Genomic DNA, 27,006 nt, shown 5'->3' on the forward strand with positions numbered 1-27,006 from the left:
CTACGCATATGCTTCCTTATTTTGACTTCTCAAGATGTGATAGAAGGTCTTGTGATGAAATTAGTCTAGAATACTTAGAATTATGCAGAGAAAAAATTAATCATGGAACAAATTTCCATCCTGACATACCATTAACAACGATTTGTCCTGCCTCTAGAAGACAAGCCCGATTGGCTTGAGCATCTGCTTCCTTATTTTGACTTCTCAAGATGTGATAGAAGGTCTTGTGATGAAAATAGTCTAGAATACTTAGAATTTCGCGGAGAAGAAGACTTAGGTGATTATTCTTAGGAAGAGAGCCTCCTTGTAAATGCTGAATTGTGAGAAGGAAATCTTCCAAGGTTACTATCTTGGATATTTCCCTTTCTTTAGCCAAATGAAGCCCATACATTTTGGCTAGATTGTTTATCCTTTGACAAGTCCCCAAGAATACTTAACTTCTTGGTCTCCCTAGGGATTGTAAAACCCCCCCCTTCTGCCACCCTTAAATCAATCTGAACTCTTGATCCCTGTCTAACACTGTGAATATTCCCTAAATATTCTATAGAGATTAAATTTTCATCATCTACCTAATTTAATCTTATAAATAAATTAAAACTCTAAAAATCCAATTCCAAAATCAACATATTGAAAATTCTAAAAATCCAATTCCAATATTTTTTTTTTTTTTTTAAACACTTTACCTGTATCATTTGCTTAAAAGAACACAAAAACACTTTTCCTATAGCATTATTGATTTATCGTATAAAATTGGGACAATAACACTACAAATTTATGCACAATTTAATTTATATCATGAAATTATATCCTAAAAAAATGAAATTTTATAAAAAGAAATTATGAATTTTTTGGAAGGAGATATTTTTTCAGTGCTGTAAGGAGATTTATGTAAATCTTATAAAACATACATAAATGAATGAGTTTACTGTCATGCTTTACGAATGTTTTTTGATTTCCAATTTTGGCGTCATAGACTTTGCTGGAATGGTGACTTTGCTGAAGGTGAATAACGTTGGGTGGACAGTGGATGTTAGCCCCTCCACCGGCACGACCTCCTCTTCTGCGAGGCCATTAGTCTTGCTGACTCTGGTCAGTAAACTCACTCCCTGTCTCTTCCTATATGTCTTCCCCTTTTCCCATTATTATTCTCATTATTATGCCCTTTGCTTGACCACATCAAATTCATTGATAATATTCCGCAGGAATTAAGTGATGGCACTTCCCAGATCTTACATTTAGATTTGCAGAGGTAACTGATTACAACGTCGATTATGTTATTTGTTGTGTTTATTTAAAATTTTAAAAGCATGATATGTTTACTCTGTTACCCGGATTAAATTCTTTTTAAGATTCGGAGAGTTTAATATATGAAGGGGAGATTTATGTTGGCAGCTACTGTAAGTTCTCGAAACTTGAAAGAATTTGTAACGTATTCTGTCATTTGAACTTATATTTTGAGATTAATTGCTACGTTTGAAGAATTTTTCCATTGCACAGTGTTTTAGGCATCTTTTGGAATAAATCCTTCTCGGGGAATTGACTACATGAGCGTAATGGCTGTTATTAGGCTCGTTTTTGAACCTAGGATGGAGAAAATCTAAAATCTCTAGTCTGCCCAAAAGCAGAGAATGTTAGGCTATGTAAAATCAAAATTTGCAGATTTGAGCTTTGACCGGATTTTTGGCAGGACCGTAACCGGTTTCAAAACTAACTGTGGACATATTTTATGTTCTAACACTAATGATTCAGAGTGTAACACGAAATTCCAAAGACCAATTAAAATACTAATGACCTGTAATTTCAGACGGTAAAACCCAAATAAGAACTGTTGTTTAGGGTGGATTAGAATACGATACTTTGTTAGCCAAAGATGAGTAAATTCTCAGATATCATTAATTAAAATTTAAAGGCAAGCAAATATGTGCAGCCCACAGGGTAGAATCGATGGTGATGGGGTGCTACCCTGCAACCCTGTCCTCACCAAATGTTATGCCCTTGAGAATCATGCATCAGTTGGAGATGGACATTACTAGGCCTTACAAGATTGTGTGGTTTGATTCCAAGTTTATACCTGTCTATGGTCTTCTTAAAGATGTAAAGGTGTGTTGGCAGCTAACAAGGATATATCTGTGCTAATGGATATTGTCGTCATTGATGTGCCTAATGCCTGGGATATGTTGTCGTCAAGAAAATGGTTTGCTTCAATTGGTGGACAATTACAAATGGATCTATCATACGTCCCCATACTCACTTGTGACGGGACACCATTTGTCTTGTATAGGGAACCACAAATGCTTGACCATGTTGAAGATATTGAACCTTTCCTGTTCCTTAGACCTGCTAGAAAGGACATAGTCAATAAGAACCAAGAGAATGTGAGTCAAGACCATCCTAAAGGGTCCCCAAAGTCAAGCAAGCCTCCCATTCCGCTGGATGTCTGTCACATTAAAGGTTTCAACAAGAGGCAGGCAATCACCAAGAAGCAATGGGTCCAAAGACCAAAAAGAGAGTACTAGTTAGGTGACCTTGTTTTGATTGATAAGGATCCCATCCCTATTAGGATCCATGGAAAAGTAGGTATGGGCTATTTCTGTATTGCTAAACTTGATGGTAAACTTTTACCTTCACCGGTGAAAGGGAGCTGCCTAGCTTTGTTTGATGGAAACTGACTTAATCATCCATAGTAGTTAGTTGCAATGCATATTGTGTGAGCATTCTGACATCCTGCAGTCCCATATTGTGTTTCATTATAGAGTGACTTGCATTTAGAATAGATTTTATTTTCCATACAAATTTTTATCATCATATAAAACATGGGTGATACCTTACACCCAGTGCACATGCTCCCAGACAAGTTGACTTGGATGTGCAAGTTACAGGTCTGTGAGACTAGGGATTGCTGGAGTTTTCATGAACTCCCCATTCAAGAAGATGGATCATACACGCTATGATGAGCTCATGTACTCTTGTTGGAGCTAGATGTTACCCACTAAAATGGGTAATCCCATCGGAGGAAATTTTTCTCCTACATTTGATAGCCAACCATATTGCCAGCAGCTCCTGCCAACCACCATTAGATGATGATATGCCATGTGCCTTTTCCATTTGCATCAACCATGTGCCTATCACCATCCAATATTGACACTTGGATGCAGGTGGGCTGCTATTTGAAAAGTACTTTGATCATTTTGCAATTGGGTGCTTATACTCGTTTGTTTTGGGCATTTAGTGTGGATAACAGGGTGATCTGGAAAATTGACAGACCTTGACTGTAATTTTGTTCTCTCACCTTACCCGGGGGGTTAATCTTTAACCCTAGTCCAGTGGGAACTCCCTTAAGGCCCTTTGTGTTATAGGAGGGGCACTACTTGGGAAGCTATGATTGAGGTAGCGTGTTCCATTCTCCCCTTAACATACTTAACACTTTTCATGCCACATTACAAGTCCTATATCTCACCTCCATTCTTCGGGCACAACTTGTCATTGGTTATTGGGGATTTGGCACTCATATGTTCACATACCTTGAGTAGGGCTCAAAAAATTTGCCCTAAGAGGTTGATGCAGCTAAAAGAAAAGAAAAAACATATCATGGCCACAATAACAAATAAAGAAAATCAAAATGCAAAATATGGCCAAGACATAAAGATTAGCATGTGGGCAAAATTTTAGCATGAGATCTACCTCCCTCATATGGCCATCACCTGTTTCCTGAGCACATGATGCTCCATTACATCAGAAAGGAGCCCTTACATGTCCCAACCCTGTTGAGCATCAAACTGACTCGTTTTAAGGGGTAATAAAACTGCTACATCATAAAAAGCAAGCTCTAACCCTTCAGCCATAAGTGGTAATACAAGGAATAATCAAGAAGCAAAAGGCGCACAAGAGGGGTGGGAAATCATGCTAAGTTAGTAACTCATGCTTTCACGAATGCTCCCTCCTTACATCTGTTGATTTGCATAGCTTGGGAGGTACTCCAAGCCCTGGGGTTTAGGTTTTGGAGGGCAAAGCGCCACAAGGGAAGCTTGTGGGCTTGGAACCCAAGTATGGGGCTTTGCACCCATCAGGATTTGGGTCAAAACCATGGTGAATTTGAGCTTGGGAAAATTTGAGGTGATAGAGCTTGGCGAGCCGATTCCAACGCTCCAAAGATCACTCAAATCAGAGCTCTAGAAACGAAGTTATGAATTTTTGAAGTTGACTAGAAATTACTGGTTTTCAAGTCATGTAGGCTTGATGTAAAATTCGTCCAATAGATGGGTCTCTTCAATAATTTGTTGGAGCCCCTCATATGGATACAAAAGGAGGGTGAAGTGAGTTCATTTACACATCCATCTTGTGCAACATTCATCCAAGATAGCTCTGAAATTTGGATGCCCTAGCCGTAGCAAGAAAGGGTAAAGGGATAGCGAGAGGATAAGTTTGAATTGGAGGCCGAGGAGCAGCGTGGGAGAGGTCTGCTTCGAGCGCAAGTTCTGGGCATGATTGCAGACCTTCTAAGGGCTGTTTGAGGGCTAAAAAGGCAGTTGTTTAACGGTCGAGATGCTGGGCTACTAGGCCGAGGAGCAGAGGACATTACATTGCTGTTTAGGAGTTGTTTGGGCATTGTTTTGAAGGGCTGTTCACTACAGGACTGCTGTGTTCTAGGCCGCAGGCCATAACACTACAACAAGGGCTTGCGTAGGTCTTATTAAGGGGCTGGTGTATGCCCTAGATGACATCGCAGCAAGGAGGAGTCCCTCAAGGGTATGCCGCAATGATTAGAGGGTTGTTTGGGGACTGTCAAAGGAGTTAAGGGCTGCAACAAAGTGCCCTAATCAGGACTATCACAAACAGCAATATGCAAGCATAGAGGACAATAATGTTTTGTGGAGGAACGTTGGGTTAAGAAGTGATAAGTTTGGATCAGTTTGACTTGAACCTTGTGGGAGCCAATTTGAAGATGAGATTGGGTGATCGTATGTCTTCATCGGTGCAGATTCTGCAGTGATTGATTGGGTACCATTGATCTGATTGGAGGGCTGTGTGTTGGCTACCCAAAGTAGCCCTAGAGCAACAAACAAGAATGACGTCGTTGGTGCGTGATTGGGTAAAGTTTGCAGCCTAAAGAGCAACACTTTTATGGAGGAAAGTGACGGCTAGATTGGCATATTGAAGCTCGGGAATTTGCCAGCCTAGAGAGCAGTTTGATGAGCCCGTGTACATGCAGTAGAAGTGACTTGCAACATTGTTAAGAGGCAACCCCCTTGGAGTCTCGATGTGTAGTGGCCTTGATGGACTAAGGCACTACTAGTGAGCAGTATGGGAGCAAAGGAACAACAGGACAAGATACGACATCAAAGTTGTGCAATGAAGTCTATCATTGTATCTTGTAACCATACACTGTTGTATTATTCAGATTTGGTTTAATATAACGAAGATTGGGATTGTACATATTATACAATTTTGTTAAAAACTGTGTATATTTGTGCATATGTGAGTTACTACTTTATATTTCCGTTGTGCAAAGTAGTTTATGGTTGAGATTCTTGGTTTGGAAGCGTTAGTGATTTTAAGACTCTAACCTAGAACCAAGGTTGTGGAAATTCAACATGGTATAAGAGCATGTCTGAGCTACTTTGGAAGTAAGTAAATTAGAGTTGTGCGCAACAAAGTACAACGTGAAAGGGAGTTGGTCACATTGTAAGTGAAGGGCTTACTACAATGTCAAAATTGTAGGCAGGTCTCCGGTATGATGACGGGTTGGAGGGGTTGTCCAACTATAGTCCTTGGAAGGAAAGGATCAAGTTGGTCTTACAGGTCAACAGGCTCTGGGATTTCACCAAGAAAGAGATCAAGAAGCCAACCGACCCTAAGGAGCTGGAAATATATGAATATTTGGATGCGAGGACGAGATTGATCATCCTAGATGGTGTGAAGGATTCCCTAATACCTCATTTGTTCAGGAAGAACAATGCACATGAGATGTGGATGGCTCTTCAGAATTTGTTCCAGAATAAGAACGAGAACTGGGTACTGGTATTGGAGGATAAGTTGAAGTCCACCAAGATGATAAAGGGTGAAAGCATGACCTCATATCTGACGAGATTATCTCAGGTCAAAGATGAGCTTGCTGCCATCAGTGTGTGTACCTCAGATGGGGATATGGTAAGAATTGCCTTGAAAGGGTTCACCGAGGAATGGAAGCCCTTCATCAAAGGAATTGTTGCTAGGGAGAAGCTGCCAGACTGGGATAGGTTGTGGGATGACTTCATTCAGGAAGAGTTGCGAGATAAGGATCTTCATCCAAAGAAGAAGGCTTCAGATGATGACATGGCACTTGCATCGCAAATGAAGGGTAAGAAAAAGAAGGACTTGAGTAAAGTCAAGTGTTTCAACTGTGGCGAGATGGGTCATTTTTCGTCGAGATGTCCGATGAAGAAGAAGGGAAATGATGAGAAGAAGAAAGGAAAGCAGGTCGCCGGTGTTTCCACTTCAGCAGAGATAGATGATCTCTCTAGGAGATTGGAAGAGGAGGACTTTGATATGGTTTCTTATTTCTCGTAAGGTACTGTCACTTAGGATGGATGGTATGTGGACAGTGGTGCGACGAAGCATATGACAGGGTCACAGGAGGTTTTTGAGACTCTAGCTGAATGGGACTCGAAGTTGCACATGGTGTTGGGCGACAAGAGTCAGTTGGAGATCTGAGGATCGGGTGTTGTGCCATTCAGGATGGAGACAAGACGTGTGATGTGGGTCCAGGATGTACTGTTTGTACCAGGACTCAGATATATCGTGATTTCTGTCTCGATGATCAAGAGGAAGGGGTTTGAGGTCTTGTTCCAGGATGGGAAGGCAAGACTCAGGCCTAGAGGCTCTAGCTCCTTTGGGATTGTGCTTGGAGTTAGAGAGCATGGTCTCTACAGGTTGACGGGCAAGCCTATGGATCATGAAAAGAAGCAGGTGGAGCAAGTGCATTTTCCAGAGAAGCAGTAGCAGGTGCAAGCTTTAGAGGAGCAGGTACAAGTTCCCGAGAAGGAGGTACATCTTCCCGAGGAGGTCCAGGTTCCAGAGACTCAGAGGGAGTCTAGTTCGAGAGGGAGCTTGTAGTTTCAGAGGGAGACTCTGCAGCCCAATAAGAGCGCATGGTTAGTGGGAGCAAGGGTGTTTCTACAACTGGAAAGAAGGAATCATGGAGAGAGTGGAAGACGTTACAGGATAAGAAGAAGAAGCAGGGTGCTTCCAGTAGTGACAACGACACTTCCAAGAAGGGTGTAGTTCACCATACATGGATTGCTGCGATTGTGAGCGCCAGGAGTTAGGCAAGTGTTGCGAGCAGTGATGATGATGACAAGAGACTTCCTAGTATTGGAAGTACCTCCCTCGCTAAGAGGGAGTGTTGATTTGTGTAGCTTGGGAGGTACTCCAAGCCCTAGGGTTTAGGGTTTGGAGGGAAAAGCACCACAAGGGCAGCTTGTGGGCTTGGAACCCAAGTATGGGGTTTTGCACCCATCGGGATTTGGGTCAAAACTATGATGAATTTGAGCTTGGGAAAATTTGAGGTGATAGAGCTTGGCGAGCCGATTCCAACGCTCCAAAGATCACTCAAATCGGAGCTCTAGAAACGAAGTTATGAATTTTTGAAGTTGACTAGTAATTATTGGTTTTCAAGTCATGTAGGCTTGATGTAAAATTCGTCCAATAGATGGGTCTCTTCAATAATTCGTTGGAGCCCCTCATATGGATATAAAAGGAGGGTGAAGTGAGTTCATTTACACATCCATCTTGTGCAACATTCATCCAAGATAGCTCTGAAATTCGGATGCCCTAGCCCCAACAAGAAAGGGTCAAGGGACAGCGAGAGGATAAGTTTGACTTGGAGGCTAAGGAGCAGCGTGGGAGAGGTCTGCTTGGAGGCCGAGTTCTGGACATGATTGCGGACCTTTTAAAGGCTGTTTGAGGGCTAAAAAGACAACTGTTTTAAGGCCGAGATGCTTGGCTACAAGGCCGAGGAGCAGAGGACATTATGCTGCTGTTAGGAGTTGTTTGGGCATTGTTTTGAAGGGCTGTTCACTACAGGACTGTTGTGTGCTAGGCCGCAGGCCATAACACTACAACAAGGGCTTGCGTAGGGCTTATTAAGGGGCTGGTGTATGCCCTAGATAACAACGCAGTAAGGAGGAGTTCCTCAAGGGTATGCCGCCATGATTAGAGGGCTGTTTGGGGACTGTCAAAGGAGTTAAGGGCTGCAACAAAGTGACCTAACCAGGACTGTCACAAACAACAATATGCAAACATAGAGGACAACAATGTTTTGTGGAGGAACGTTGGGTCAAGAAGTGACTAGTTTGGATCAGATTGACTTGAAGCCTATGGGAGCCAATTTGAAGACGAGATTGGGTGATCGTATGTCTTCATTGGTGGAGATTCCATAGTGATTGATTCGGTACCATTGATTTGATTGGAGGGCAATATGTTGGCTACCCAAAGTAGCCCTAGAGCAACAGACAATAAGGACATTGTTGGTACGCGATTGGGTAAAGTTTGCAGCCTAGAGAGTAACACTTTGATGGACGAAAGTGACTGCTAGATTGGCAGATTGAAGCTCAAGAATTGGCCAGCCTAGAGAGCAGTTTGATGAGCCCGTGTCCATGCAGCAAAAGTGACTTGCAACATTGTTAGGAGGCAGCCCTCTTGGAGTCTCAATGTGTAGTGGCCTTGATGGACTAAATCACTACTAGTGAGCAGTACAGGAGCAAAGGACCGACAGGACAAGATATGACATCGAAGTTGTGCAACGAAGTTTGTCATTGTATCTTTTAAACCATAGACTGTTGTATTATTCAGATTTGGTTTAATATAACGAAGATTGGGATTGTACATATTGTACAATTTTGTTAAAAACTGTGTATATCTGTGCATATGTCATATATTGCTTTATATTTCCGTTGTGCAAAGTAGTTTATGGTTGAGATTCTTGGTTTGGTAGCATCAGTGATTTTAAGACTCTAACCTAGACCCAAGGTCGTGGAAATTCAACAACATCCATACACTCAACATGTGGACACCCCCATTAGCTAGTACCTTTGACCATGGCACTTGACCATGAAGTCTTCTCCCCTCCATTACCACATTATTACATAGTGACACCTATGAATTGAGGGGTGGACTAAGGAAATGTCAACTCCCCTTAGGAGCTGGAACCACCTAATTGGGTTGACCATTAGCCACCCGTACCAAGGGAGAAAACACTTTTGCAAGGAGTTGGTCATGATTTTGGAAGGTGATCTTAGTTTGAAGTATTAACTTGCCCTTAACATTCAAGTTTGGTTCGCTTAGATGCGTTATTAGTATTAGTCTTTGATGGATGGTTGCTTTCACTAGAATCCATGTTCTGGTCAGGTGGTTCATTGTAGCCTAGGCCTTGAGGGCAACCACTCCTCAAGTACCCAGGCCCTTCAAAGAAGTACATCGCCTAAGCAGAAGCAACGTTGAGAGACTGGAGCCTCTTGACAACAATAGCAGATGACATGTCACAGAGTGCCTCTATGACCTAGGATGTTGGTCAACATTGACCTAGCTTTGAGGATTATTCATGATGACACCACTAGACCCAGTATGCCCCCAAGTTGGCCTTGACCTAACATGATAGGCAATAGCTGATTCAGAGCCCAGATGAGGATGGTCTTCCATTGAGAGACTAGGGAGGGCTTGTTGCACCAGAGGAAGCCTTAATGCTGGAGAGAAGGAGGCCTTATCTGACAGTCAGAGACCCATGAAAACCACTTGATGGCATCCCAATTACACTTGGGACCTAGAGGAGGATTTGAGGACTATCCCTCAAATCTTGGATCATCTTGGCATCTACACATTTTGGCACCTTAGCACACTTTGGCATGGCATTTGAACCCTAATTGGGCATGACATCAACATTTAGAGAGGCTACGTGATGCACTACAATGGCCTTAAATGCTCTGTTTAGGCAACTATAGTTCAATTTAGTTAGGTAGATAAACTCAGAAATTTAGGGGATCTGTTGGGGCGGGAATTAACAGCGATTGTAATTGCTCCTGAGGGGGCAAAGGAGGTGGAGCTTTTAGGAAATAAACGAATAAGGAAAAATGCAGTTTTTTTATTTCTGTTTTTTTGGGGTTTTATTGGGAGTTGGCGATTGAGACTCCTTAGACGGATTTAGTTAGACTAGAATAAGAATAAAACGAGGGCATTCTGAGTTCTAATGGTGTAACCTAAAATTCGTGTGAGTTTTTAGTTCTACTTAATGTTTCTTTATTGAAGTTTTGTGTTTGTTAGCTGGGTTTTTAGTGCAGGGGGTTGGTTCCAACAAGGGTCAAAATTCTCGATCCTGTAGCAGCCTGAGGTGTTTGCATCATTTTGGTAACAAATCCAATTAAAAATGGCCCAGAGAGGAATCCATTTGAATTGGGGAAGGAGGGGCAGGAGGAATACTGGATTAAGACACAATGAGGGAGAGGCATTGCTGAGGAGGTTAGCAACCATTGAGGCTAGATTTTGGTCATATGAGTCAGAGGACAAACTGGAGAATGCCCCAACCCCTGTTGAAGTAATGAACCCTATGAAAAGACTGATAGAAGCAATCTTGAAACAGGAAACGAAGGTGAAGGCCGAGGTTTCATACTTCAAGGGTGACCTGGATCCTGAGTTGTTAATGGATTGCCTGCAGGAATTAGAGAGGTATTTTGATCTGGAGAACATATATGAAGACGACTTTAGGAGGGTGAAATTCACAGTGACTAAGATGAAGTCACATGCTTCCTTATGGTGGGAAAATCTTCATAATGCTCGGAAGAAACAAGGTAACTATGAAAGTCAGGTCATGGCCTAAGATGCTAAAGGAGTTGAAGGCCAAGTTTTTGCCTTCAAATTACTTGCAGACTATGTTCAAGCAATTTCAAAACTTGAGACAGGAGCTGTCTGTTAAGGAGTACACAGAGATGTTTATGAAGCTGCAGATCAGAGCAAACCTCCAAGAAGATAATGAACAATCCACAACTAGATATGTCAATGGACTTCAGTTCCAACTCCAAGATGAGTTGGCTTTGGTCAAGCCGCGCTTAGTGGGTGAAGTGTATCAATATGCTTTGAAAGCTGAAGAGAAATTGTTTCAGGGTAAGGGTAAAATAGAGCTGGCTTTGGTCAAGTTGCGCTTAGTGGGTGACGTGTATCAATATGCTTTGAAAGTTGAAGAGAAATTGTTTCAGGGTAAGGGTAAAACAGTGAGCAAAAAAAAGACCAGCACACCTCTTGGGGGAAGCTCTTCAAACACTACTAGGATTGAGGGGTCCAAAGATGACCGGGAAGTGAAACCAAATTCTATAGGAAGAGGGAGTTTTATAGGTAGCGGAAGAGGGCAGACCTTAGGCTATCGAGGACCATTAAAGTGCTTCATATGCGGAGGACACAAAGTAGTAGACTGCCCCCAAAACCTAAAAATAGCATTGGTAGTAGAAGAGGAGGTTGTAGTCCTAGAAGTTGAAGCAGACCTTAATGTTGCAGAGGAGTCTGATAGCAAGAAATAAAGAGAAACCAGAAGCTGATTGGAGGAGGAAGAGTGTTTTCCGCACTAAATGCAAATGCCAGGATAAAGTATGCAAGGTAATCATTATGGGGGATCCACTGATAACCTGGTAAGTACTGAAATGGTAGAGAAGTTACAACTTGCTTGCATTCCAAAGTCCAATCGCTACCAGGTTTCTTGGTTGAAAAAGGACCATAGCGTGCTTGTTAATAAATCCTATTTGGTGGCTTTTAAAATTGGTCCTTATGAAGACAAAGTGTTATGTGACGTAGTCCCAATGGATGCATGTCATTTGTTGTTGGGGAGGCCCTGGAAATATGATTGGAAAGTAGTCCATTATGGTCTAGAAAATACCTATGAAGTTCGACATAATGGGAAAAAGCATCTTTTGAAGCCATGGAAAGAAGAAGAGGCCTCTGAAATGACAACATTGTCACTTGTGACAATGGGTTATAAGGAGTTTTGCAAGCAACTAAAAGGGGGATCTGTTACTTATTGTATTCGAAAGAGGAAAGGAAACTGGAAGGACGAACACCCTCACGAGGGTTGCAAGAACTGTTGACAGAATATTTAGATGTAATCCCTGCAGAGTTGCCTGTAGGCTTACCACATTCAAGGGGTATTACACATAATATTGAATTGTTCCCGAGATAAAAAATTCCTAATCAAGCTGCCTACAGGTTAACCCCTCAAGAGAATGAAGAAATGAGAAGACAAATTTCAGATTTGCTAGCAAAAGGGTTTATTAGAGAGAGCATGGGTCCCTGTGCCACTCCCGCTTTACTCTCACCTAAGAAAGGGAACAAATGGAGGCTGTGCATTGACTCTAGGGCTATCAACAAGATCACAGTGAAGTATAGTTATCCACTACCTTGATGGATGGCATCTTAGATTGCATGGCTGGTGCAAAAATATTCTCTAAGGTGGACATAAGGAGTGGTTACCATTAGATTCGGATCAGAGAAGGGGATGAATGGAAAACAAAGTTCAAAACCCAAGATGAATTGTATGAATGGTTAGTTATGCCATTTGGATTGTCTAATGCTCCTGCCACTTTTATGCGAACTATGAACCAGGTATTTAGACCTTACATCGGGAAATTTGTCATTATTTATTTTGATGACATTTTGATTTTTAGTAGAAACCTGGAAGAGCATTTGAATCATTTAAAGATAGTGTTTAGTACACTTAGAGCAGAAAGACTATTTGTGAATCTTGAGAAGAGTGAATTTTGTACGGACAAATTAGTTTTCCTTGGGAATGTAATTTTTGCAAATGGAGTGAGTATGGACCTTGAAAAAGTTAGAGCCATATTAGATTGGACGACACCTCAAAGCATTACAGATGTGAGGAGTTTTCATGGGTTGGTAAAGTTTTACAAGAAATTTATTAGAAATTTTAGTGGGGTAGCTGCTGCCTTAACGATTGTACAAGGGGAAAGTCATTTTCATGGACTAAGGCAGTTGAAAGAAGTTTTGAACATCTCAAAAGAAAAATGACTGAGGCCCCCATTCTAGCCCTACCAGATTTTGATAAGGTGTTTACCATTGAATGTGATGCTTCAACTGTAGCAATTGGAGGGGTCTTAAGCCAAGAAGGTTGACCAGTTTCCTTTTTCAGTGAGAAACTAAATGATGCAAAAAAAAGGTATGGTACCTATGATAAAGAACTATATGCAATTGTCCAAACCTTGAAACAATGGAGACACTACCTTTTGTAATGTGAATTTATCTTGTTAACTGACAATCAAGCACTGAAATATATAAATTCTCAGATTAGGTTGTCCCATAAGCATGCTAAATGGGTCTCGTTTGTGCAGAGTTATACATTTGTAGTACAACATATAAGTGGAAAAAGAAATGTTGTTGCTGATGCTTTAAGTAGGAGATGTCAATATGTTGTAGACCCCTACTTTAGCCAAATAATTGAGTGTATTGTCCCACCTTGGAAAGGTTAGTTTTGTGACACTTAGAGAGGGTGATTTTGATGTAATGATAGAAGATTATGCATGGAAGACGTATGTACATTCTTATATGCTATAGACCTAGTTTGGGTCACCTAGTTGCTATGTGCTTATGATAATATCTATGGTTGTGTGTATAAGAGTTGATTTTGGTTAAGAGCATATTATTGATGTTTTCTCTTTTGGTGCCCTAGTTTGGACATGGATGGTTATCCAAGATTGAGACACATAGATCCATGGATGATCATGGTTATGTGGAACATATGGTTAATTATGGTTTATGGATGATATATGATTCATATGATTATATATGCTTAATCTTGTATTGAGCAAGATGTGACAGGGGATGTGGTTATTTGCAAACAAGGATGTTCAAATTATAAATGACTGCGGAATTCATTTCTCTAGAACCAAAATGATTGTGGAAGTCATGCACAATTTTTGGTAAAATGTGAATAAGTTAATTATGAAATTCATTTGACTCTTTTGATCTATATGAGATTGTGATGTGTGCAGGTCTTCGAACAAGGCCTTACCAACGAACCATCAGATGGGTATGATCTCACAATCAGTACCTTAAGGTGAAGTGCAGAGTTTCAAAGTAGAGTAGATGATAAGCCATGGAAATTAGGGTGCAGAGTCCTAAATCCATGAAAGATAAAGACGTGGAGTCTTGGATATATAATAAAAGGATTAGGGCGTAGAGTCCTAAATCCATGAAAGATAAAGATGTGGAGTCTTGGATCTATAATAAAAGGATTGGGACGTGGAGTCCTAAATATTTAAAAGATCAAGGTGTGGAATCTTGGATCCTTGGAGTAGATCAGGGTGCGAAGTCCTCAATCTACTAAGGCACGAAGATGTATGCAATAAGGATGCAGAATCCCTATTCTCCGGAAAAAAAATACCACTCATGGGCAGCTTAGGGATGAATTTCCTTAATAAAATCTCATTTCTGACAATTCTAGAGTGACTTTCTAAAAATATAAAGTCATGTCTAGCATCTCAAGTATGACTTTCCAAAAATAGTAAATCACCTTCAATCAATGGGTAATCAAGTATAGTTGAAGGAAAATAACTTAACTTATCATTAATCAATCCTAATAGTTCAATCTCAACTTAACCCTCAATATTATTATTATTTTTTATGAGACTATGATATTATTATGAAAAGGGAATTACAAGTTACCTTCATCTCCTCAATCACTTCACACCTCTCTTGTTGATGATTCTCATGGAACTATGTAACTCTCTCTATCTTTTAATAATATATTACTCTTTTTTATGCACTCATCAAAGAATAGCATATTCTTCTTACACTCGTTAAGGACATGTCATGAAAGATTCCTCTTATGCTCTTTTTAATGCATATGTTACACTCTTCTTAACTAAGGCATGCATACCTTTCCTTAATGGCATGAGTTACACTCCTCTATATGGAATACAAGGCATGCATATTACTCCTCCTTTATGACAATAATTTGTTGCTCCTCTTATATATGTGTCTCATGTATTCTCACTTGGGGGAGGTGCAATGTAATATCGAGAGTTGGAGAGACTTGAGGATTGTGAGAGGGAGAGTTTTGGAGAGTAGCCAAATGTTGTTGAAATGAATCTGAAATTCCTAAAATAAATTACTAAGTAGTTCTACTTGGTGGAGTTGTCCATGAGTGGTATTGAGAGGAAGTGAAATTTATCTTCCGCTGTTTGCCTTGTATATCTCTCTACTACTATATTTTGGTACTGCTTGGGAGCTCTTACAGCTCGGGGGTTCTAGGGGGAGAAGTTCTCCCTGGATATGGTTGGGTGGAAAACCGGATGGTTCACAATGAGTTGGTAAGGATATGCATACTCTCATTGGAGCTGGAGCATATTCCCATCTTTTTGGAGTTATATAAATACACAACCAGGTATGTTCATAAGCATTCTTTAAATTTCAGTTATTATTAGTTTAAAGTGTTGTAAAACTTTTATTTTATTGGAACTTTCTACTTGTGAATGTTTATGAGATATTTACAGAGTTAATTCTGAGCTAACCAATAATGAATGGCAGTTGTAGTTGAGAATGTACATGTAGGGGGGTTAAAACAAGAATGTATTGCTAAAGTTTTTAAGTTCAGTTTATAATGAATTTTTGTCCATAGGAATCATGAGTTGATGTAAATATCATATCAACATAAATTTGGGTTTTCTTTCTCCATGTACAACTGTAATTGAAGTTTGCACGCTAAGTGTTTGACAAAAATGATAATGAGGTAGTAGGAATTTTTGTTGTTGATGTTTTAGGAAATTACATCCCTGAGCATTTATCTTGTGATTCTGCTTAACATCAGGGGGTATCCGTGCCTTATGGACCTGTAACCCCCGACTTGATTCCAAAAAAACACTTTATAGAACCCAGATAGTAAATCTGGGCGATTTTGCAGATTGTTGCTCTCAACTGTGTGCATCTGTTGTCAAGCTTTGGGTGAAAGAATAAGATGATTTAATCCTTGTTTTAATATTTATTTCATTTGAAGAATCAATTTATAAATGTTATGAGCTAAATAGGTTGAGGAAGAATCTTAGATTCATGTCAAATTGCCTTAAGAGATTGTGGCTTCCAAGTGTTTGAAAAAATGCCTCAATGGCTGTAGATTGCATGCTTGCAAAGTGTTTGTCAAAATGCCTCAATAGCTGTAGCTTGTAGATTGCATGCTTGCAAAGTGTTTGTCAAAAGGCCTCAATGGATGTAGCTTTTGTGCATATAAATTGTTAGAGTAAATGTCCTACTTACTGTAACTTTTATGTACTAGAAAATTTATGAATAGATTATTTAATGGATGTAGCTTCCTATGTCTGCAAGTTTTTGTATGAATGTGAAAATGAATTTAATAAGTTGTTGAAGTGTGAATAGAGAATATGATAGTTGTTACTTTTATTATCTAAAGCTTTTATTTAAAAAGAGTTGTTGTTGGAAACAATTTTACAGTGACTAATTCTGTAGGATTTTGTGCAAGTGAGCATAATAAGTTTCATTTGAGATGCATGTATTCATGGGCGCAATCTTATGTTTTAATAGTTGTAGCAAACAACTAATGTGCCCAATTTTGGCAAGTCCATTCTTTTACTTGGCACTTTTTGAAGAATAATATGCTTCTGAATTGGTAACAATGGTTTCTCTTGCTGCAACATTCATTATACAATTCTCATGATTGAAGCATTGGCTTAGTAATTGGGATTGAGAATTTTAATTGATGAATTTGGAAATGTTGTCGGGTCAATATATTTTGTGATTCCATTTCATAAGCATATCATATTTATTAGATTTACTGGTGAAGAGAGATATATTCTTCCCTCTGTTACCTTGCTATAGTTAGGTTAATACTCATACACTTATATGTGATTTTTGTAATAGAAGCATTATACTTTTGTGGTTATGATATCAAGAGTCAATAAGTGGAGCTTATTTAGCATAATCTAGGAAATCAAATAGGTTGATCTATCTTAAAGTTCGCACATGGGGATTTTATTTCCTGTCTTACTTAGAGCTCATGTAGAAGTATGAAAGAGCACATGCTATCATCTTTTAAACTTGAGAGGAAATGTGTTTTGGAATTGGTTTTAAGGGAAGGTTATCCCTGACTTGTTATGTGATATTCTTATATTGAAATAGATGAAAGAACATGATTACATGATAACTAAGTTAGTAATGTTACAAAAGAAAAAAAATTAAATATTAGTGATTAATGTGACCTCTACTTTTCTATATTATTGATGTTTGGTAAGGAGGGACCTTACATTGAGGCTCTCAACAGTTCAGTCCATGCATGTAGGAGTCTTTCTGGATTTTTTTTTATTTTATTTGATGGATTTTTGTTTAGCTTCATCTTTGCATTCCCTAGGGATCCCGAAGAGAAAGGTTTATTAGAGAGGTGCATTCGAATGGGTTGGGTGGTCATTTTGGTAGAGAAAAAACATACAACTTGCTAAGCAAGAAATTCTTTGCCCTAAGATGAGGAAGAATGTTAATAAATTTGTTTCTTCATGCAAAATTTGTCAAATTGCTAAGGGCGGACAACAAAACACTGGATTGTATAAACTCTTTGCCGGTACCAGAAAGGCCATGGATAGACCTTTCCATGGACTTTGTTTTGGGATTACCTCGCACTCAAAGGGGAAATGGCTTTGTTTTTGTAGTGGTGGAAAAATTTTCCAAAATGGCCCACTTCATTCCGTATAAGAAAACAAATGATGCAAGCAAGGTGGATGAATTGTTCTTCAGTGAGATAGTGCGCCTACATGGACTTCCCAAGTCAATCACGAGTGACTAAGATACAAAATTTCTTGGCCATTTTTGGAGAACATTATGGCAAAAGCTTGATAGTAGATTACAATATAGTTCAGCCTATCATCCTCAGACAGATGGGTAGACAAAAGTAGTGAACAAAAGTTTTGGCAATTTGCTTTGGAGCTTGGTTGGAGAAAATTCGAGGCAATGGGACTTGGTTTTAGCTTATGTTGAATTTTCCTTCAATTCCAACATTAATAGGCCTATAGGTAAGTCTCCTTTTCATATTGTTTATGGAGCCAACCCACAAGGAATAGTGGATCTAATTGACCTTCCCAAGGGAGGATGAGTTAGTCAAACAACTGAAGATTTTGTGAAGCATATGCATGATGTGCAAGAGGAGGTCAAACTGAAATTGCAAAACACAAATGAGGTGTATAAGACCAAGGTAGATTTGCATTGGAGAGAAAAGGTGTACCTGTTGGAAATAATACTGAGATGGGGGGTGAATCAGTATTTGTAAATCAATAATTTTTTCATTTCCATAATCAGATTTATATACGCTACTTTAGTGAAGGGAACTTGTGTGTGCACTCAACTGTTTTTAAGGCAACCAGCGTATATTTAGTGAACTTATGATTCAGTTAATTCATCATATGTTGATCTTTAATCTGTGCATCAATACTTTATTAAACATTAAACAATAACCATGTGCAGTTAATAATAGAATGAACCATCACACATAAGCAACACACATGAACACCAAGATTTAAGGTGGAAACCCAATGTGGGTGAAAACCACCTGTTGTTGTCGTCTCTGTCTTATTTTAATAATAAGAAAATCTGTTTACAACATTGTACTGGTGCAGACTCATACTAGTACGCAGGCTTCTACCTGCAGAAGGTTACAACCTTCTCTCGTTCTCCAGCTTCTACTGGAAGGGAGCTACAACCCCCTAGCTCTTGTACTAGCCAATATGTTTACTAGTATGTAGGCGCTGACCTACAGAAGGCTACGACCTTCTTTCTTCCTTCAGGGGTCATGTTTCATGAATTTTCAGACTGGATACTCCTGGTACACAACAATACACATGAAGGCCTCGTTTCATCCAATTTTCATACTGGACCCATCAACAACATTGAAGCTTAGAATCAATCATCATTGCAATACAACCATCAACTACATTTGCATCAACCAATCACTGAAACTCAATCATCACTCTCTGAATCAACCAAACTCAATCAATCACTGACAACCTCTGAACCTCTGACACAACTGAATCAACCATTCATTCATACTTAATCAACTTCAACAAATCAACTGGAACAGATAGATCACTATAACCAGTACACAAATCTGAACCCAGAACACTGCATCATCATTCAGAACCAGCTGTAACCTCAAAACCATGCATCAGAGTGTATACGCAACTTGGAAGAGCCAAACCAGCGTGTATACGCAACTTCATCAAAGCGAACCAATGTATAGATCTGCAAATACTTACTTATAACTTCGTTACACTTCCCGACTTCAGACATACCCAGATCATCACATATAAAGGATAAAACATGTGTTAGTAACTAGATCTAGCCCATCAGATCACATAATGATAAGTCATTATGATCCTGATCCATCATTAGATCTCATCCATCATCACTGAAGCAAATCACAATCAATCAATCTGAACATTGTTACCAGAATGCAGTCACCAGAACATAAAGCAAAACCCAGAACTCTGCATCAACAACCAGAACCAACTGTAACTTCAAACATCATAGTTCATAAGGTATACGCTACTTCGATGTGTTGAACCAGTGTGTATACACGCTTTTACCAAAACGAAACAATGTACATATCTGCAAATACTAACTTAAAACTTCACAGACATTATAGACTTCAGTCATACCCAAATCATATCATTTACAGAATAAAACATGTGTCAATATTCAGATATAGACTGTCCATGATCAAATCACATAATGATAATACATTTAAGGCTTTATAATCCCGATCCATCAACCATCATCAACCACATAGGTGCATCCTTAGATCAGATTAAGCAAAGCATCAAAAACTCATAACTTGCATATATGATCTAACACTTCAGAAGATATTCAATGCACACCCTGGCCTAATGATCTTCTCCTCCTTATATAGTTTTAGGCCTTTCTCAATACCTTGGACCAAAACCACTTAGGATCAATACATTGGACCAAATACCTAGGGTCAATACCTCGGACCAAATACCTTGGATCAATACCTTGGACTAAATACCTCGGACCAAAACATTGGTTTTCCAACATGTATGCGTCTTTCCTCCTGTGAAAGTACGTGTATACGTATACGCTCTTTTTGTTCTGTTAATCCGCGTGTATACGCTCTTTTTCTACAGTGAACCCGCATATACAACTTAACATACCTGAAAATGTCCTTTTTATTCAACTTCTTGATTCTGATTTATAGTCTGTTGTTCCTTCATGCTATTCTTTTGTATCATTACTTTGTTCCCTCTGAATAGACCTGTTATAATGTGATTTGCCTTTCTACATTACTTCCTAACTGATTCCTTTGAACTGCCTTGCATTTTGTCATATTTGTAAACAAAACTATCATGCATTTTGTCACATCTGATATCTCTCCTGTAGATTCATCTAGATACATAGATTCATCTAGTTACCATATACAAGTGAGTTGTTCTGCTATAAGTGGGTTGCCATCAAGTACAACACATGCATCATAATGCCAACAGTACCAAGAGGCTGAACAAGTCATGGCTTACCTACGAAAGGAGAGGTTCCGTAAAGGAACTTACCATAAATTGAAACCAAAGAAGATTGGCCCATTCAAGATCCTCAAACGAATCAATGACAATGCTTATTTGGTAGACCTACCTGAAGAATTCGACATCAGTCCTATCTTTAATGTCGCAAGCGTATATACCTGTCATGTAGGGGTTGAAGAAGTTGATGAGGGAGATGTGCTTGGAGAATGGAATAGATAGTTACCGCATAAAAAGAGAGAACATATTGAGAAAGTGGTGGACACCAAAGTTATTGCCACCAAATCAAAAAATTTTAAGTTGTATCTAGTAAAATGGAAAGGACTGCCTGAGTCAGATAACACTTGGATCACTGAGGATGAACTCATTAGGTTTATTGAATTGGATTCATCTAAACCAGGAGGTTCAAAATTCTAAAAGAAGGGGAGGATGATGCACTACGACTCCTTAAATGCGCGGAGGTTCATTGAATCCCCGTGACTGGAGTTCTATTTAGGCAACTGTAGTTCAATTTAGTTAGGTAAATAAACTTAGAAATTTAGGGGATCTGTTGGGGTAGGAATTAGCAACTGTTGTAACTGCTACCGAGGGGACAAAGGGGGGTGGAGCTTTTAGGAAAGAAATGAATAAGGAAAAAGGCAGTTTTTTGATTTCTGTTTTTTTGGGGTGTTGTTTGGGAGTTGACGACTGAGACTCCCTAGACAAATTTAGTTTGATCAAAATAGCAATAAAATGAGGGTATTTAGAGTTCTAATGGTGTAACCTGAAATTCATGTGAGTTTTTAGTTCAACTTTATGTTTCTTTATTGAAGTTTTGTGCTTATTAGCTGGGTTTTCAGTACAGTTAGCGCATTCCAACAAGGGCCAAATTTTTTGATCCTATAGCATCCTGAGGTGTCTGCGTCAGTACGGCTCACACTTGCGGGCTAATTTGGCCAATTTTGTCATTAGCTAATGGGTTGGCTTGTAACCCAAATTCATTTAATGTCAAACTTGTTTTTAGGGGCTTCATTTTGCTAGATTAGGTGAGATAAAGCTCATATAAATAGAGGTTACTCACATTTAATTTGGATCATCACTTGTGGATAGGTTGGGCCTCTCTAAAAGATTTTAGGCTAGTTGAAATAGTCTTGTATACTTATGGAGATGTGATCTTTTGTGGAGATTTTGCTTTTGGAGACATTCTCTTGTTGTGGAGACGTCATTTTGGGATAATAAAGGATTGGTTCATGCATTTCTTGTAAGTATTATATATTGTTGAATTTCTTTTATGGCTCTTGCATGGAATAGTTTTTTGTAGGGTTTCTATGTGCTAGTTTTGTTGAATATTTTTCTATGAAATCTTGGCAAAGTATTGTATGCAATACCCTAAAGATGAATCATGTTAAGCTCTCTTCAACGACTTTATCCCCTCGTAAAATGATATCTATGGTTTTGAAAACTAGGGTTTTTCTTGCCCTTACTCCATACTAGAGTTTGATTCTTCCATAAGTAGGTGTCCCTTTAGAATCTATCACCCAAGGATCAAGCATTGGCCTTCCACACAGATGATCAAAACAAAATAAAAAGCTTCAAAAATCTCTTATTTTTCTTCTCTTCCTAAAGCTTCTGCCTTGAAATTTTCGGCCCTAAATCTTATGCTTTTAAATTTTTCAGCCCTAAAATTTTGGCCCCTAAATTTTCAAGCTACTAAGGTTAGGGTTTGAAGCAAAATTCATCTAGGGCTTGGACATTGAACTAATTTGAAAACATTTCACCTTACTAAGCTTTAAAACATCAAAATCTAGCAATTTGCATGGTCGAAATTGCTTCCCTAAGGCTAACGTCATCAACACTAGGGAATTCTAGGGCCAGTAAAACCCTAATTCTGAACTAAAGCTTCAACTTAGGGTCTCTTGAAGGTTTTTTGCTCCTTTTGTTGATCATACCATTTTTCATAACCCTTTTCTTGGTCTTATGTGCCTTTGTAAGCCATTATCATCGGTTATCTCTTAAAACCAAGGCCATAAGTACTTTTGATAGGTCCCTTAGAGATCAAGTTATTCCTTGTTTCACTGGATTTAGCCTTGTTTTTAGTTGGAGTGCTCTCTTTGAGCCTTTTTTTTAGGCTACTCCTAAGGTACGCCATTCCTTGTGTAGTAAGATTGAGTGTTGTCCTTAGTTGGAGTATCTTGGGTAAGCCTATTCAACCTCCTTTATAGGTTCCTTTGAGGGTACACTTCTTCTTATTACATAGAATTGAGCCCTTTTCTTAGTTCAAGTACTCCATTTGAACTCTCTGACAAGAAAATCCTCTAGGTGGCCTAAACTGGGAAGCCTCCTTGTGGTGAAAATCTGCTAAAGCGCAGGGGGTGGTGTGTTGTGGTGATAGTGGGCCTCCACCTCATTGTTGTCAATTGGTCTAGTTCTTGTCTTGTGAGCTCCCCTCATAAGACGTGCTAGATTTTGAGGCAACACAGGCTAGAAAATGTTTTGGTTCCAAGGAAGCAGCTTAGGGAGTATTGTTGATTGGGACTTGGAGGATGCTAAGAGCCAGAGTTTGTTTTTGGTGGCAGGATGAATTCTTTCTGAATATGCTTGAGTGATCCTTGATCCCTTTCGTAGGAGTAATATTAAATAGGAAAGTATATGATTGCGTTTTGCATGAGTAATTCTGGTGTTCCAATTGCAAATATTCTGTTTGCGGTGTTCTCAATACAAAGTATGTTGGCCCCTTGGGTATGGAAATATTATATTTCTCCTGTAAACCTGTAATAGAGCTTTCGATGGGCCCAAAGACCAGCGCTCTTCTCAAGTGGAATGCTGCCAGAAAACTTCACGCAGGTGTGGAATGCTGTCAGAAAACTTTGGATGTGGATTTAATTAAGTCCAAATGTTGCAACACCAAATGCAGGTTGATACAGTGTTGTACTGCTGTCATACTACTTGATGCAAGAGGGAACAGCATCATGCCATCAAAAGGCCATCAAAAGGTGATGCTTCCATAAAGTTTTCCTGTGTTGCATAGTGAAGTTCTGTACAAATAAATTGTACAATTGCATTCCTAGATAGAGGTCTACTTGGTAAAATTTACAATACACAAATCTATTGAGTATGGAGCAAGCAATTTGTCTTGAAGATGGATTGCATCACCATTGCCAAGAAAACTGTAACTTGGAAATAAATTCAAACTTCAATGTTTTGTTCAATGTCGAGCTTTAATTTAAATATATTGGAAATTGGAATATGTATTAAGCTCTGCCCTTTTTGACAGTAAACTCTGTGTTACAACGTTCATTTCATATAACCTGTTGAGGATTTCTTAATTTCAATCTTACTAAAAATCTAAGTGGCATAACCCTTGTTGATGATTTTGTTCCATGTAAATTTGACTATCTATTTCCTTTTGAAGAGCTGGCAATTAAATCCCTCGAGTTAAGGCATTGTTCACTATGATCTTGCAGTGAGAGATAACAGGGAATTAAAGGCCTAAACAAATTTTCTTCTTGATATTTAATATTTTAAGCCAAATTATGTGAACTTTTTGGCCAAGTTTATTCTGTTTCAAAGGGGAAAGTATCATCTAATATGTTGGTACAACAGGGGACATTTAAAACCAAATTTTATTTGTAAATTCATTAATAATAAAATATTCTTTTTAAAACTGAAGCAAAATTTCAGGGTGTTTTTAATTAGATATTTAATGATTTTTGTAGAGAATTCAAGGGAATATTGTGATTTTATGCCATTCATTCGGTTAAGGTGAGAGCAACATTAAAAAATCTGTCATTTATGAGAAACTGTTCTTTTGACTCCTATTACCAAGGTTTGACATGTGTTACCGTTTAGCAGAATACTGACCATATTTATGTATTAAACTTAAACTCCTGTCCAAAAAAATCAGAACTCTGAGCAAAGTGATGTAACCTTTTTTTCCCAAGAAAGCAAGTGATGTAATTCTGTTCTATGACGTACTTATTTGTCCCATATTCTGACCATATTTATCAATGTTCCATGGGGACATGTTCTCCAGGGTGGGGTGCACGCACCCCACGCGTCCCACACACCTGGGACGGGAGGATACCTGGGGAAATGTGCACCCTTACATGTTATATAAACAATAAATTTTGCTTATTTGTGTATAAATGGTTTGGATTCATATGGATGCACATGAATATATATGCTTTTCTTTAAAATTTGAATATTTTAGGTGTTTTTGGTCAACTGGTTTATTTACCAGTTTTGGTTCGGTTCTGACCGGTTCTCAGTTAAAAGGGTTTTCCGGTTCAATCACTGGTTTGGTTCTGATAAATAGTTATCTACTATAGTCTGTTTTGCTTAGTACTAATTAGATTCTAGAATGATGAATGATAAACTTAAATTTTAAATCAATTTACATTCTAGAATGATGAATGATAAATTTAATTTTTAAATCAATGTAGATTCTAGAATGATGAATGATGAATATGGATCAATGTATTTCATTATTGAATCTTGTGGTAAATGGATGAATCATGTATGTTCCAGTATGAATGATGAAGATGTATCAGTGTATTTCATTATTTAATTCAATTATGTATGGATCAATATATTTATGCTTCCATTATTTCATTATTGAATATGAATTTGAATATATATATATATTCTTACCATCTCCCATAAATTTCCCTAAAATTTGAGGGTACTCCCACATGCCCCCCCTGTGTGTCTCCCCACACCTGCGTCCCCATCCTGGAGTCTTGCTGGAACATTGATATTTATGTATCCATATCTTGCAAAAATAAACTTAAACTCCTGCCCTAAAAACTCAGAACTCTGAGCACGCGATGTAACTCTTTTGTTCCAAGAAAGCAAGTGATGTAATTCTGTGTTCTATGATGTACTTATTCGTTCCATGAAGTAATATAAACAGCAAAAAAAAAAAATGACAGTTAGTACATTTGCGTAAAACTTGTCTTGTAATCTCTAAATCATCACCAACTTTGCGCAAAAATTTGAAGATTAGGTTACAGTGTTCTGCAAGCATTCCTTTTTATCAGTTGAAAGACATCATAGAAGTCAAATGTCTAAGATTTACACATCTTTCATACATGGAAAATTTCGAAAGATGAAAATGATGGTGGCATTGAAGTCAGTGATCAGGTGCATGGGTTGGAAACTATTAAGACAAAAGTTATGGAGCACAATTCTTTTGGAATATCTTTGATGAGATCCATTTGACGGTTCTCATCAATGCCTTTAGATGCCACCAGCTCACAGTCCTAGCAGGGCACCTGCTATTACTTCGATTTCTTCTGGTTTTTCTTCTCACATAGACATGCTCTCCATTGATTTTGAGAGTATGATAGTTTTCTCTGGAGATGATGCCATCCATTTGATATCCTTCCACAATGAGTCAGGCAGTTTATGTTTAATTTTATTTCAGCAATTCAGCTTTTGCCACTTTAACTTTCCAAATTTCGAATGCAATTAGAAGTGACTCTTCAGCAAGTAGCACAGCTTCTCACATTTACATCAAGAAAATGACAATTGTTGTGAAAAGCAGAATGTTACTCCAACCTCTGAAGAAGGATCAAACAAAAGGAAGAAAATTGTTTTTTATATGATTAAGCCATTAGTACCATGAAAAGCTGCATATTTCATATGAGAGTAATATTTATTATTGTGTTTGCAGCTTTGGTCAGCTGAGATGCAAGGTTGCAGAGCTTCTTGCGGAATTACAACTTGTGCATGATCGGATGCAAGCAAGACCTTTACCAGAGATAAGGAAGATGGAATCATAAAGTAACATTGGTGTTTGTGCCCTTTTTTCCGTCACTTTGAATAATATAGTGGTTGAATGCCTGGATGTACATCTGCCATCTAGTTGGGAATTTGCCACGTATATTACAATTATTGCTGTTGTTCCTTCCAATAGTTAATGTGATATAATTTGTCTTTGACAAGAACTTTGAAATCATTCCCTCAATATGGCCTGTGGAACATTGATCGTTAGTCTACATTTACATAAATAATTCTGCCAAAGAAAATATTATCTACACGTGCAACTTTTCAAAGGTGAATTTGTATTAATTTGTGAATTGCTGCACTTCATAAAATAAATCTAGCAGCCGCTCAGTCAATCCTCAGGTTGCAATATTCCCATTTAGTTGTTATAGGTGAAATCTCCACCTTGGTTTTGATCTAAAGAGAGGAACCTATGTTCGGTGGCAAACTTCTCTACCAATTGATTTTGGGTTTGGGTTGCTGCCTCAAGAGGGCATATAATGATAGTTTCCGCAATTCTATGATAGAGGAAGTTAACACAAGTTAACATTTTAGCAAATGAGTGACATTGGTCAGATTCATCAAATAGACGTGACCTCGCTATTAAGAATGGAAACGCCCACATTGATCAGTTTAATGCAATTTTGCATATTTTATCTTCATTTCTTTCTTCGAATAAAAGCAAGCATTTATCATAAACTATATATAA

The 27,006-nt window shown here is 38.6% G+C and overlaps 1 protein-coding gene across 2 annotated transcripts; it reads left to right on the forward strand.

Moving 5' to 3' along the window:
* Positions 1 to 854: 854 nt before the first annotated feature.
* On the forward strand, positions 855 to 26,571 carry LOC149223050 (uncharacterized). 2 transcript variants are annotated; one of them, XM_089385731.1, is made up of 4 exons: positions 855 to 1,089; positions 1,203 to 1,249; positions 23,446 to 23,524; positions 26,206 to 26,571. In XM_089385731.1, exons 1-4 carry the CDS (start codon positions 913 to 915, stop codon positions 26,263 to 26,265), a joined length of 363 nt encoding a protein of 120 aa, XP_089241857.1. In that variant the 5' UTR covers positions 855 to 912; the 3' UTR covers positions 26,266 to 26,571. The 2 variants fall into 2 exon arrangements, with proteins under 2 accessions (XP_089241857.1, XP_089241858.1); XM_089385732.1 differs by lacking the exon at positions 23,446 to 23,524 and having other exon boundaries at positions 880 to 1,089.
* Positions 26,572 to 27,006: the final 435 nt, after the last annotated feature.

The sequence above is a fragment of the Pinus tabuliformis genome, chromosome Q (genome assembly GCF_031772625.1).
Source record: "Pinus tabuliformis cultivar Carrire ecotype Pingquan chromosome Q, CPIR1, whole genome shotgun sequence".
Classification (NCBI taxonomy): domain Eukaryota; kingdom Viridiplantae; phylum Streptophyta; class Pinopsida; order Pinales; family Pinaceae; genus Pinus; species Pinus tabuliformis.